Source organism: Conger conger, chromosome 1, assembly GCF_963514075.1.
Source record: "Conger conger chromosome 1, fConCon1.1, whole genome shotgun sequence".
NCBI lineage: Eukaryota > Metazoa > Chordata > Actinopteri > Anguilliformes > Congridae > Conger > Conger conger.
Genome location: NC_083760.1, coordinates 45765339 through 45779818, shown reverse-complemented (window position 1 = coordinate 45779818; position 14480 = coordinate 45765339). Strand labels below are relative to the sequence as shown.

The 14480-nt window shown below is 40.9% G+C and overlaps 1 protein-coding gene across 5 annotated transcripts in view; it reads right to left on the bottom strand.

The window, feature by feature from the left end:
• The window catches only part of eml1 (EMAP like 1), a 75434-nt gene that overhangs the window by 9551 nt on the left and 51403 nt on the right, over nt 1–14480 (bottom strand). For 3 of the 5 annotated variants that reach the window (XM_061239392.1, XM_061239363.1, XM_061239402.1), the window contains exons 6-13: nt 13798–13824; nt 11261–11390; nt 8897–9046; nt 4844–4913; nt 2364–2474; nt 1179–1274; nt 707–841; nt 119–218 (exon numbers count right to left, since the gene is read on the bottom strand). In XM_061239392.1, coding sequence (XP_061095376.1) covers nt 119–218; nt 707–841; nt 1179–1274; nt 2364–2474; nt 4844–4913; nt 8897–9046; nt 11261–11390; nt 13798–13824 — 819 coding nt within the window. The remainder of the gene's footprint in view (nt 1–118; nt 219–706; nt 842–1178; nt 1275–2363; nt 2475–4843; nt 4914–8896; nt 9047–11260; nt 11391–13797; nt 13825–14480) is intronic. The other 2 variants (XM_061239373.1, XM_061239383.1) reach the window with 2 other exon arrangements.

The following is a 14480-nucleotide window of genomic DNA, read 5'->3' as shown; positions in this document are numbered from 1 at the left end:
TATCAAACCGAAAGAGTCATAATTTTCCCAGAGCTGCTTTCTTATTTCTCAGGTTTGGGGTTTACCACAAAACCACGGTGCTACGGTGGTACCACGGTGCTACTCTTTTCTTTGTTACCTTTGCCCCACACCAGAATATTTCCACTGGAATCTCCTGTAATGCTGTCCCCATTTTCTGAAAAGGTCACACACAAGACAAACTTGGGCTTCTCTTGTTTCTGTAAGAAACATAAATATTGCTTGGTTTATTTTGCCATAATAGGAATTGCATCAATCAGCATAAAACACTGGAGTGCATGCAAGCCAGTACTCTGCTCACTACACTAAGCTCCTGCCTTCGGTTATATTCTCGTGAGGCTCCTGCGCAGACAGGCAAGCCCCTCATATCTAATTTTGCTACAATAAGGCAACATCACAATCATAGAGAGTTATTTGTACCATATCATCAGTGACATGGAGTATCATGAGTATGCTATACATAATAATACCAGTACCTGCATAGTGTCACCATTACCACAGAGCAAATTATATTAGGTAGAATCATTACTATAATGACCATAACATTATGACCATGCTATCTAAATATCAGTCCATATACAACTAAAACCAGTTAATTGAGTAATATCACTACTATATAGAACTGTAGCAATAGCACTGTAGCAATGTTATGCTAATTGCATCATGGACTGCCATTTTGGGACTGTACCTCAAAAAGGCCTTGCTTCTTGACAAGGGAGCCCCCCTCAAGTGTCCAGAAATAGAGGTGGGACTTCCCACAAGTGACAATTATGTTGGTGTCGGTTGGGTGGAAGTCTGCTGCAAACACAGCTTCATTGGAGCACTGTGGAGTGGACAGAAACAAGGAGACGCTCATTTTACCTACAGACTTCAAAAAGGGAGGCGATAGTTTTATATACAGTACAAACTGTAAATAAGGGGACTATCCTTTCAAGTACATTGTGTGCCCCTTGTTTTCAGTTTATATTGTTTATTTGTCAAAGAAGGTGCCGCTCTGACCCAGCCCACTTCAGTACAGTGCAATGAGCAAGCTCTTGGGGGCTGGTTCTCTGTAAAGCTGCTTTGTGACAAAGCCCCTTTGTTAAAAAAGCACTATACAAATAAAAATGGATTTATTGAAAAAATGTACCCTCTGTTCAGTGCATTCAACACAGTCCTACCTTAACATCAGCCATCCTCTCTTCTCTCTGCCAGTCCCACACAGACAGCACATGATCATTGGAGTCATCAACCACACATAGAGTGCTGCCCCCATTCTGAAATGAAAGGCAGATTCTGTCGCTAAATCTTTCTCCATAGGCACGGTACATTCTTCAGACCCCCACAAATAGATGGTTTTCTTATTTACAAAGATATGAACATAGTAGGTTTGTGTCATTAATTGCGGTAGGTCTGCAGTGGGTTTCAATCCACAGCCCTCATCAGTGACTCACAGTAAGTGATATAATGTGCCCACTGATCAAGACCCAAAAACGAATCATACTCTTCACTTTCCCCAGTTCATCTATGGGGTGAACCCACCTTCTGTTACACATGTTCATGTTCCCACTGGCTCTAGAGTAGTATCATAAAGTCTTATGCTTAGTCAATTTCCAAACACTCTAGCTGTGTCCAAAATTGAAAACTACCTGGATATTGCAGTACATTTGGTGAAAAATCATAGCATGCAAACACTATGCTGGTACGGGTAAGGAGGAGCAGTTACTCGTACCTGCATAGGGCAGTTTTCAAACCAAAGCAGCCAAAGAGATGAACAATTTAAATGCGAATAGTACCTTTACTATGCTTAGCGGAACATAGTTAAAATCAATGTTAAAAAAAAAGTTTTTGAGTGGATACAAATTATATAATCTGTTACCAAAGTGATTGAAAATTGCACAGTGAAAAAAACCGTCACCGGCCCAGTCCTTTATAAATTTGTCAGAATATGGGCAGGTTACATGTCCAGATTACAAGGCACTGAGAAATTGATATGGAGTAACCAGGCAGAAGTAGTGAAGAAAGCAAATTTACAGATCAGGAAACATGTAATGGTCAATGAGATATAGCTTCACAACACATGATATCATAGGAAAAGAACAGCAACAGAGAGGACACAAATTTAGGGTAACATCACATACAAAATGAATTGAGTAGATATAATAAAACAAAACAGTAGAGGATGTAAAGAAAAGATGGCATGACATTAAGCGGTGTACAAAGCGAAACTTTACGAGGGCAAAAGACACAGCTAGTGGTCTAACTCAGGAAAGGATATTAACACTGATTGAACAACAGGTGGATGCCTGCAAAATGAGCAAGTTGTGGAGGTGGGAGGACAGTACAGATCTTTAAGTGGAACTCACCGATTTAGAGAAGGCAAGACAGGACAAGGCGCGGTCAAAGAAACCAGTGCCCAGGACATGCAGTGTGTTGAGGCTCACTGAATCCCAAACTCGGACATGTGGGGGCAGCTGCTGCCAGGACAGAAAGGCTATTAGAGCTAGGCTAACATGCTAACAGTTATATTAACATGCTAACATGCTGCTGTGCACCTCAATTCCTTGACACTTGAAAACATGTGAAATATAAAAATATAGCAAGGTGTGTGGCCCAGCCCATTGGGTGAGTCAAGCCATAATCCCCCCACACATCACTGAAAGAAATATTGAAAGGTAGCTTCAAGGTCAGCTCTAGGGTCAGAACCTAATCTAATTGGCCCTTGTTAACCAGGATAATGCATTCCATTATATTGTTAGCATTTTGCCTCCTGTGTGGATATCTTCCTTGCTGTAGTTACCATGTGCTGTTAATAATGCACTTGCCTGAACCAATTGAAAGTCTGGGCTCTCCAAAACAAAACACTATAATTGGTCCAAGTCTGACTGTGACACTGATAACACAACAATACCCATGTGGAGATCCATAAAGCCTGACTCATTACAACTGCTGCTGCTTCTGTCACTGTTCTGGTCAGGTTAATGTACACGTAGGTGTTATATTTATTGGAATGTGGGCAGCATTACTTGTGATTGGTTCTACATTACATTACATTACGTGGTATTTAGCAGATGCTCTTATACAGAGCGACGTACAACAAAGTGCAAATCAATCACAAGAACAAGTGCAAAAGTAGACCTGAGACGACAGTACAGTTCCAAGTCCTAGTGTAAACATACAGAAATTCAGAACCCTTGAAGAGTACAATCAACATTCAAACTAGCATACCACTGTTGGCAGCTAGAATACAACAACAGCCAATAAAAACAACAATACCTATACAAGGTTCTATCAGGCACTTAAACAAAAAAAAGGAGGTGGGGTATTCAACATGCCTGGAAAACAGCCTTGTAAGCTCAAATGGCAACAGCAGTAGCTGCCTGCAAATTTAGGGTGGTGGTTAGTGTCATGGTCTCTGATGTTGGAGACTGGGGCTTGAGGCTTATCAGTTCCTTTGCTTTTTTCTTTGTTTCTCTCACTTTAAAAAATATATTTATAATAGCACATGATATTTTCCAGGGGGTTTGGTTAAGGGCAATCTTAATTTCTCGTTCTATATATTTCTTTGTGACTTTCAGTGGTCTTTTGTCTACGAAAAGGGAAAAAATGTGTTGTTAAGCAAGTGTAAGATAGGTCTTAATGGGAGATCAGACTGCACTTCCTAAAGCAAATGATCCCACCTCCTCGCTTTCTGGATCATATCTAATGCTGCTCTCAGAACACATTCCGATAAATAAAACAACTATGTGCAGTTAGTGTAGGGTCACTGTCAGGTTGTGTTTGCAAACAGGGGCCTACAGTGCCATCCATCCATGTTTGGGACAAATAGCCATTATGTCTTGATTTGCCTCTGATTTGCCACAATTTTAGATTTGGAATCATACAATAAACATGTGGCTAAAGTCCACATTCTCAGATTTTATTAATGGGTATTTTTATACATTATAAATTACAATGGTGTTTATACATAGTCCCCCATTTCAAGACACCATAACGTTTGGGACACATAGCTTCACAGGTGTTTGCTCAGGTTGCTTAATTGCCTCCTTAATGCAAGTATAAGAGAGCTCTCAGTACCTAGTCTTTCAGTCACCTTTGTAAACTATTATTGCTGTTTATTGAGGGCCATGAAGACTAAAGTTGTACCAATGAAAGTCAAAGAAGCCATTATGAGACTAAGAACAAGGATAAAATGGTTAGAGACATTATAACTTAAGCTTACCAAAATCAACTGTTTCAACATAATTATGAAGCAAGAGAGCAGTGGTGAGCTTATTAATTGCAAAAGGACTGGTAGGCCAAGGGAGGCCTCCACAGCTGATGACGGAATTCTGCCCATGATAAAGAAAAATCCCCAAACATCTGTCCAAGAGATCAGACTGTCAGGTGTGGATTTGTCAATGACCACTGTTTGCAGAATGGACAGAAATACAGAGGCTACACTGCAAGATGCAAACCTATTGTGCGATTGGCTCATTGTTACAAACAGTGCCCCTTTTATGTTAACATACAGATAGCTTCGGACTTCGTTCAAGGCTTGGCACGGCAAGTTTATAACCAGCGTCCTGATGTTTAGGATTTGTTGACCTGGCTCTCTTGGATTTCACTCGACTAAGTTGATACTTTCCAGATATAGGCCCCAGGTCACTCTAGGGCTGTGTTTGCAAACATGTCACTGCAGGGTTGTGCTTGTAAACAGGTCACTGTAGGGATGTGTTTGTGAACAGGTGACTGTAGGGTTGTGTTTGTAAACAGATTAATGTAGGGTTATGTTTGTGAACATATCACTGTCGGGTTTGGTCTGTGGGCAGGCCTCAAGGCCTTAGAAAAAGGATAAGCCTCTTACTTTGCCATCAGATGAGGTTCCAGCTACCTGTCCCGTTGCCATGGTGATTTTGTCAGGGTGGACAGCTAGGCTGAAGAGAGACAGACACAGAAAGGGCCAGAGAGCTGAGTATAGAGTGAGCAAGCTCACACTGCTCCACTGCAGTCATATAACCAAACCTGCAGATATCCTGCCCACATAACATAACACTAGCACAGAACTAACACAACCGTTTCACACAGCCCCCTCCAATACACACAGACCACTTCCCCTATTGACACCCAAAAAACAATAGATAAACACACACAGACAAATACAGACAAACAGAAACACACATGAGTACACCCCTGCTAAAAGAAAATTGTATTGACGTTTGATAATTCCTTCCAAAACAAACCTCCCTCACAGTGAATCTGACAAAAGAGATTTGAGATAACCAGAGATATAAAATCCCAGTTCAGAAAGGTAAAGTTTTGTTACAACCACCTGGATTTGATAATTAGCACAATTCTTCAGCCATGAGGCAGAATAATTAGTGAAATCAGCTTGCCGAAGGCTGGAAGAAACACATGGCAAGACTTTCTAACCCCTGAACTTTCCACCTCTGGAAATAATATATTTCAGACCTACTACAGCTTCTATGCCATTTATTATGTACAGTACATAAAACAGAGGCATTTCTATGTGCAGATAATGTATGAAATAATGAATCACATTTTTTAACTTTTGGATCACTCACCCCAAAGTATTTATTATTTACATACACCCAGATAAGCAAGTACCCACAAAACAATACTTCTAATAATTTCTCCTGCTTCTCCTAAATGCCCCGTCCTCCATCATTAATAATAAACACCTTAAAGTACAAAATTCGTAGCATTGCGGCTGTCTAATTTGTCTATTTAACTGGCTGTCCAGAGACATTTTGCCAATGTCAAAACCGTAAGTCTGAACTATATGCCATTTCTAAGTGTCATAGTTGGAGGTCTGACACAAGGTCTCCATTCTGTATTGACGCTCAATTCTGACGGACAGCCATTACATGGTTGTGCTACTGACTAATTAAAATGTAAAAAGCCATGTTAGCTGTGCAACAAACAGTCTCCAAATGGCCAATACTAAATTATTCTTTAGTGGGCAGAAGGCTTGATATCACAGAATTACAGTATTGGTATTATATGCGTAACATAATGATAAAAAAACAACATAGTTTTAATTGCACAGGTTCTTGTCTACCTTATTGAGTTCATGTTGTCACGTCCCATGCCTCCATGCCCTAGTTATTTCCTGATTTCCCTGAGTCCGTGTTCCATTTTTGTTTTGAGTTGCACTGTTTGTGCACCACGCCCCCCGCACCTGATTTGCATTTCCTCATGTTTTACTCCTCTCACCTGATCCTCATTGTCTCCTCATTAGTCTCGTATTTAAACATGCCTGTTTCTTTGCCCTTTTGATTGCCTTGCTCCTTGCCTTCATTCTCACGCCTTGCTAACTTGCGTTTGTTTTCCCTGTGCCTGTTCCCATGTTTTCCTGTCCCGCTTCCTAGCCAGCTCCGAGCTCCGGTGTCCTGTTCCAGTCCCTTCGCCCAGCCCACAGTCCTCCACCCTTCTCCACTTCCTAGCCTCATCTTCGTTCCTGCCGTTCCTTCGTTCTTCTCGAACTGATCTCCTGGTTTTGATCGTCGCCTCTGCTTTACTTCGTCTCACCTGCTTGTCTCAGTGCCCTGTCTGCCCTGATTCTGACCCTCGCCTGTCCCTTCACAATTACTGCTTATCTTGTGTTGTTCCTATTTGTTGGCTTCTATACCTGGACTGTCTGTCCTTGTAATAAACACCCCTTTTCCATCAGTTCTGAGTCTGCGCTTGGCTCCAGACATTCTTCCAGACATCATGCCACATGTGAATGATTCTAAAATTTTGGTTACAACCTGAAAAATGAGCATGAAGCCAGCATGAATGCTGTGAGTAGCCTAAATAAAATCATTGGGATCACATTCAACTTTCAGCCTCGTTTAATGCATGGTGTTTCAATAAAAATATATCCACTGTAGCAATGTACTGTAGATAAGGTTCTGACAAATGTGTAGAATGACAAAAGGTTGGGGGTTTGAATCCCAGTGTAGACACGGTTTTCCTCTGAAACATATGATGTCACCAGTCATTTTTCACTCCAGTTTGCATAGAGGGCAGTCATAAGAAGACATTTGTATGTCTATTTGACATGCAGTGAACAGACCAAGCCTACCAATTACGTATCGCCCTATGGATCAACCAGCCACAGCTGGGGAACTGCCATGGTCAATCAAAGACTGTGGGGCTCATTCTTGCACCAGAGTGCGATGTTTTGACAAATTAACCACCCTTCACCCTGTTTTACTGTATTTATTAGACCTAATTGTATTTTTATTGTATTCCTAATGCCTGACTGTATTTTATGGTATTCATAATGCCTTATTGTATTCTATTGTATTCATAATGCCTTATTGTATTCTATTGTATTCATAATGCCTTATTGTATTCTATTGTATCCATAATGCCTTATTGTATTCTATTGTATTCATTATGCCTTATTGTATTCTATTGTATTCATAATGCCTGATTGTATTCTATTGTATTCATAATGCCTTATTGTATTCCATTGTATTCATTATGCCTTATTGTATTCTATTGTATTCATAATTCCTTATTGTATTCTATTGTATTCATTATGCCTTATTGTATTCTATTGTTGTAATGTTTCTGTACTTGTTCTGTTTGTTTTCATGTTTATTCTTGTTTATTATTCATTTCTCATAGTACCTGGTTTATGTTTTCCCATTACAGTTCTCATTGTCCTCCCCTGTTATGTCTACGTCTGAATGTTTATCATTCTAGCCACTCCCCTGTCTGCGTGCCCCACTATTCGGGTGGTTACGGTAGTTTTCAGGGTTCAACAATTTTTCTAAACTCTCGATTCTTACTTCCTGCTTTTTCTTGATAGTTAAATGTTGTAAAGCACGATTCTTACTAACTACTACTAATCTAGGTTTTGTACAGTACTAATCCGATTAATACACTTACTGTCTGTCTAACTAACTAACTAACAATCACTTTTATTGGGTAGTTTAGAAATATTCACGAAACTAATTCACTAACGCTATCTCTTAGTATTTCTGCACTGTTCTATAACTCCGCCTCCCTATGCTATCCCTGATTACTCGTTTAGTTTCAGCGAAGTGTTCGCACCTGTCTCTAACTATCACTACGTCTTCTAACTATGCAAATGTCTACTCCCTAATCCGGAGCCGTATGTTTTACATGTTTGTTTCGTGCATCCAGTCCGCGTTTTCGTCTCCCTCCCGTTATTATGTTATTACCCTATTGTGTTTCCCCACCTGTTGTCCATTTGTTTAGCCCACCTTTTTCTCTGCCCCGCCTAGATTGTTACCTTCCCTCTTGTATTTAAACCTCAGTCTCTGTATGCTTCGTTGTCAGAACGTTGATCTTGATAAGTGCCGATTGTTTGTAAGCCTTGTTATAGAGATTCTTGAAAGACACCCCTTTGCCTTGACTTCGACTTTGCTTTTGCCCTACTGTACCTTCGCTCTGTGATTTTCTGGATTTTGACCTCTCGCTTGTTTTTTTCGACTATTCTTTTGCTTTTCGTTTTTGGCTGTGTTTTGGATCTCTTGGCTTGTGACTTCTGGACATTAAAACTACTCTTTTGGATTATCCTGTGGTCTGCGTCTGGGTTCTCTGGACCGTACATAACAATTGTATTCATTGTGTCTAACTGTATTTTTATTGTATCCATAATGCCCGATTGTATTTTATTCTATTCATTATACCAGATCGCTTGCTCTGAAGCATGTCTTGCCGATCCCTGCTTCTTTTCATTCTGCAGTCCACCAGCTGAGTTGTGGAATCATTGTGTTGGATGGATAAATTTAATCTGCAGCTAGTGCAGATAGCATGTCAGTGGCAAGTTAAACCGAGGAGTTTCTGGTGCATGGTGAAAAGAGGGAAAATACTGTTGATTAATGCCGTCAATCATCTCTCCTGCAGGGCTGCTGGTCACAGTAAGTCGCACACTTACCACTTGACATCATCAGTATGGCCTGTGTAGTGCCTCTGCAGCTGCTCATCCACATTGTAGAGTACCACCACGGAAGCGATGAAGTACACTGTCTCTCCTGTGGGTAGCAGGTAGAGGTTGGATCGACAGTCCCGTCCTCGGTACCCATATCTGGAACTAGTCAAGAAACACAACTACAGATCTGCATCGGGAACACTAAAAACCACAACTAACACAATTTAGCACAGCACACTTTCTTTTTGTTCCATTTTCAAGATGAAAATATTTGACCCTATTTTCAATTAACTTTACTTTCTTATAGCCACCATGTTGGGTGCTCTTCCAGCCTTGTGTGACCATCCACATCCATCATCTATTGTAGCATCATCATCATGCTTTGCTGTAATTGTTGTAAGAAGGTTTGTGTGCGTGCCGGCAGAATACTGAATCTGTTTCTATATCTCCGGCAGAATGCAAGGGAAGTGCCAGTACCGATGCTTGTACTGGGAAAATTACATAGCGAGTCTAGAATAATAGTCAGTTTCTAATCATGGGTACTGACTTGCCATGGGAGGGTTGGCAAAAAATGAATTGTTGATAATACTTTTTTGTGGTGATAGATAACTTGTCAATGTCAATATAATGTCAATAGCAAAATTTTAAAAATGCATACAGTGGGGTCCAAAAGTCTGAGCCATGGTTGAAAATGGTTCTATTTTGCATTCTTTTCTAATTTAATACAAGCTATTTCATTACTAATTATATTATCAGCATAACAATTTGAGTGAAAAGATTAATCTTTCAAAAATCTTTCAGAATTTCTTAGTATTTGGTATGTCCAACTTCTGCTTTAATAGCTACATGCAAAACATGACAATTCATGTTATCCCACGATTATTTGAAAATGTTCCAATGAGCATCTTGTGATGTTACTGAATGCTTGGCTTTTGTCAGTTTTCAAGCGCCCCCATAAATGTTCAATGGGGTTGAGGTCAGGTGATTGTGGATTGTCCAGCACTCCTTGCTTTCTTTGGTCTTCAAGTAGTTCTTGCAAAGCTTTGAAGTAACTTTTTTCAAAATCCTTTGTTTATTTCCAGGATTACATGAATACAAACTCCTAGGTTTTCAATGTGGTCTCAGACTTTTGGATTGCACTGAAACTGCTTACCCTAGCAGCGACTACAGCAATGATTTCCTTCGCATTTTTCACCTTTACTCATCCTTCCAGGAATTGTTTAAAGCTTCGATGCTTGTTAGTTCTTCAAATGCTTTGGAGTATAATGGCTTGGAGTAAAAATCAAATGGTTCACAATAATTCTCTATAATTTGGGATCTGGGGTATTTGTCAACATTTGACATCCACTCATGTTTTGGAATAGGTATGGATCCAAACTGTCAATAAATTTGATATTTTTGTTATATCCTTCATTTACATTATCCTCTAATGTTTGATGATATTTTTTCATTGATGCCATCTTGTCCAGGCAAAGTTTCACCCCTTTGTTTGAGCACTAAAATAAACTGGTTGCTACCGGTTGCCTCCAGGTCAGTTTTGCCCCAATTCTGGTCCGAAGTCAGCCAGTACCGGCACAGATCCACTCTGGAGTGACTTGTTATCTTGGAATACACTGAGATGATGAGAACAGAAATTATTTCCGGAGAGCTTTGTTCTTTATTGTTTGGGTGTTTGGGTGTCTCTATTTGAGAGGTATGGCGGAACTTTACTGCTTTTTATTTTGCGAGAACAAATTGAACAGAACACAAATAATTAGTTTAAAAGGTAGTGTGAGAAATGTAGCCAAAAAGTAGAATTTTTCCTTTAAAGTAAAATGGGTCCTCCTACAAAACAACTCCCAGAAGTACAATTTATTTAAAAACTTACTTAAATAAATGTAAGTAAACCTACATTCCATCTTCAATAAATCTAGAAATGTCAAACCCAGCTAAAGACAGAGATTGTCAGTGCATCCCAGACATGACTGAGCATGGTTATCTTATAATATATTTTAGTTAGAAATCCTGCACAGTATGCCTTTAAAGTGGGAGTAGTGTGTATGAATGGCTTTGAGGGATGCAGTTTAGCATAAAACTTTTCAGGATGAGGGTGCTAAGTTCAGGCTTACTGCTTCAGGTGTGAGAGTGTTTGGGATGAAAAATTAGGTCAGATGTCAGTGCATGACCTGATGCCTTTTTAGCTAACAGCTGACACGTGACAGCTACTCACAGTCCCCTAGGGGGAGGACCTGGGAGTCAGGTCAGAAGGCAGTCTGGCCAATCAGTGTTATAGTCAGTGCGGCTCTGCATGTATTTCACCAGTAAAATATGAGCTTGGAAGTTGTAACATGGGAACTGTTCACGTGAACAGATGGCGGCACAAAAGGATACACCCAGTCCAGCTTCAGCTTCTTCGAAGGCAGGTCTGATTTGGCTTCCAAGGAGTAGGAATCCACTTGGTCTTTGGGCATGTACATGGTGACGGGGCGTCCCTTCAAAAACATTTTCACATACCCCTCCTCTAAAAAAGGAACACAGGTCCAAAAGTATATCTCACGTATGCCTCCAATAAAACTAGAGCAGACTGAAAGTAGATGTCTGCATAAATGTCAGGTGTCAGTAGAAACACTGTAACTCTCTAACTGTGTAAGTAACAGTGAACAGGCAATGAATTTAGAAGAATTTTCAGATTCAGTCAATAAATATGGCAGACATTTTATTAGATGTTTAAAATACAGCCAGGGAACAGCTTGCACTACTGACAGCGTAATGTGAATAAAAAGCAAGAGAGTGTTAGAATTTGAATGAATTAATGGGTTATGATATGCAACTCATGAACAGGGATACAGAATGAGTAAAAACTAAAATAATCAAGAGAAAGAAAAAGCCATGCTTACAAGGATAATTTAACAGCAAAAAAAGAGAAAGAAAAGCATGCAAGGAGAAGGAAAACTTTTTTTTTATGAAATCAACATTAGAATGTTCAGTTCTAATCACATAATATGGGTTAGGATGAGGATTAAAATTAAAGTTAAAATAAAAAATATATAATTACACTGAAAGTTATTAAACACCACAGCACTGAAAAACACAATCAAAACATTTTTAAATAGATTCGTAAAATTTGATGTTGAACTGTTTAGTTCTCTTTTTGATGTGAACAAAGACAGGCTAGTAACAGATCTGAAAGTACTGGCTGGGGGATTTGATGGGGCTTTTATAGCTGGGAGTGTCATGGGGCGAGTGTGAGGTCCAGCTGGGGCCTTTTCGGAGGGGCAGGCTGAATGCTGCGGCCTTGCTCCCTCCGGCCCGGGGCGTGGCTTTGTCAGAGGTGCTCTTGGAATCGGTGGTGATGTTGGGGAAACAAGAGGTTGCCAGAGGTACCGCGTAGGGGTTTGAGGCCTCAGAACTTCCAGTCCATTTTGGTGGCCGGTTCAGATAAATCTGGACAGTTACTAGGTGGAGTTGGAGTGAGGGGGTACGGAACAGGGATGGGTGGACATTGGGGAGAGGGCAGTGAGTATCGTAAGTCATTGTCAAAAACGGCAAAATCTGCAAAGACTCCACTGCTACTAGACCACAGAAGCACAGGGAGAGCACTGGACAGAACTATCTGGCACAACAGTGTGGAGTGGGGGGGTGTTGACACATTATTGGCACCTCTCCACTTGGTCCATATTATTTTGCATTGCATAATGTCTAGAGAAGCTTTATCCTTAGACTGAGGGCTTAATAAGGTAAGTAAGGTCCATGAGTCTGCAGGCATTGTTTCCTAAGCCCTCAGTCTAAGGAAAATAATTTTTGGTGATCTTACCATGGATAACCAAAGCCACTGATGGAGCCAGTTTGTTCAACATGCACTCTCAGCAGAAATAACGTTTTTCAAGGATACAGTAATGTTCACCTTGGGTACAAATTAATATGTTTTCCAAAAAAGGTACAATTTTATGTACCTATTGGGTTTATTTGTTGATTATTTATTTCTAGGGTACCTTTATTTGTGTGAGTGCAGTACGCTCAAATCTAGTGATTATTGTCCCAGAGGACCTCTTTAGGAATTTTAGATTCTATATACTTCGACAGCTTATGCTTCCGTCCAGCTTTTAATACAGAGATAATACTGCTTTGGTGTGCTTCATAAGAGCTCCAGCGCTTTTTTTCTGCAGTGCAAACACTCACAGCCAGCATGTGACTAGAAAGTGACGTGGGTAGCATTTAGTGAGGTTCCGCTGGTAGCAGAGGTCGAAGAATGTGGTATGCTGTGAGCAAACAGTGACAGCACCCCACAAAGGCAAACAGCTAGCACGGCAGGGCATCAATTACAATCACACATAGGCTAACATCATTTTCAAGCCATGTTAGAGAAAGTGTTCCTAAGTCTACTGGGAACAGTGCTAAGGGGGTCATGGGGGTGGGTTATTTTCACACACAAACCTGTCCCTCCCTCTCCCTGCGTGCCCCTGCCAGCTCTTTGTGCATTGGACATGTGACTTACTGACACTGGAGCTGCGGGAGCAGAATCAGGGTTCATAAAAGACAAGACCCTGCTGAACAGCTCAAGCTTGGTTTTGGAGCAGCTAGTAGCTGGTTGACCACTTCAGACCAGCTACCTGCTCGACATAGTTTGACAAGCTCAAGCTATGTTTTGAAACAGCTTGTAGGTCATTGACCAGCTACCAGCTCAGACAAGCTACCAGCGCTAGCTGGTTGACCAGCTCATACACAGCTAGACCAGCTTTATGACCAGCTTGGCCATGCTGATTGACAAGCTAATATCCAGCTAGACCAGCTCAATTTTCAACTTGGTCAAGCTGGCATAGCTGGAATTTACAGCAGGGAATTGTGGCTTGGCATGGAGCAGAAGCCTACTGGAAACACAGGGAGCTGCGTTGGGGGATCGAGGGGAGAGGGAAAGGAGCACGGCCTACCTTTGCAGTGCGTCACCCGTCGCATCCCTTGTGAAGTTACAGAGACAGAGACAGAAGCACCAGGTGAGCGTGCAAGATGAATCCCACTCACCTGATCAGACTTATCAACATTGAAACCACTGAGTGAATATGAAAAGATCTTTTCTGTAAAATCAGCTTCCACTGCCAAATCTCGGACAAGGATAATGGTTATAATTATTTTGAAGGACATTTCAGTCTACACAATCTGATCCTGTTTGATTTTGCAAGATTACATTAGACTAATTACTACTTCCTCAATAAGCCACCTCTCAGATCTGTTTAATTGGGCAAAAATTACATTTTTTTATTTGAGAAAACCTTTAAGAAAATGGTAAATGGTTGGCATTTATATAGCGCCTTTATCCAAAGCGCTGTACAATTGATGCTTCTCATTCACCCATTCACGCACACACACACCAAAGGCGATTGGCTGCCATGCAAGACACCAACCAGCTCGTCAGGAGCATTTGGGGGTTAGGTGTTTTGCTCAGGGACACTTTGACACAGCCTGGGCGGGGATTGAACCGGCAACCCTCCAACCGCCAGACGACTGCTCTTACTGCCTGAGCCATGTCACCCACCAGAACCCTGGACATACTGGATTACTTCCTCAATAACCTGAAGAGGTTAATGTTGCATATTTAACATTAAGTTAGCAATGT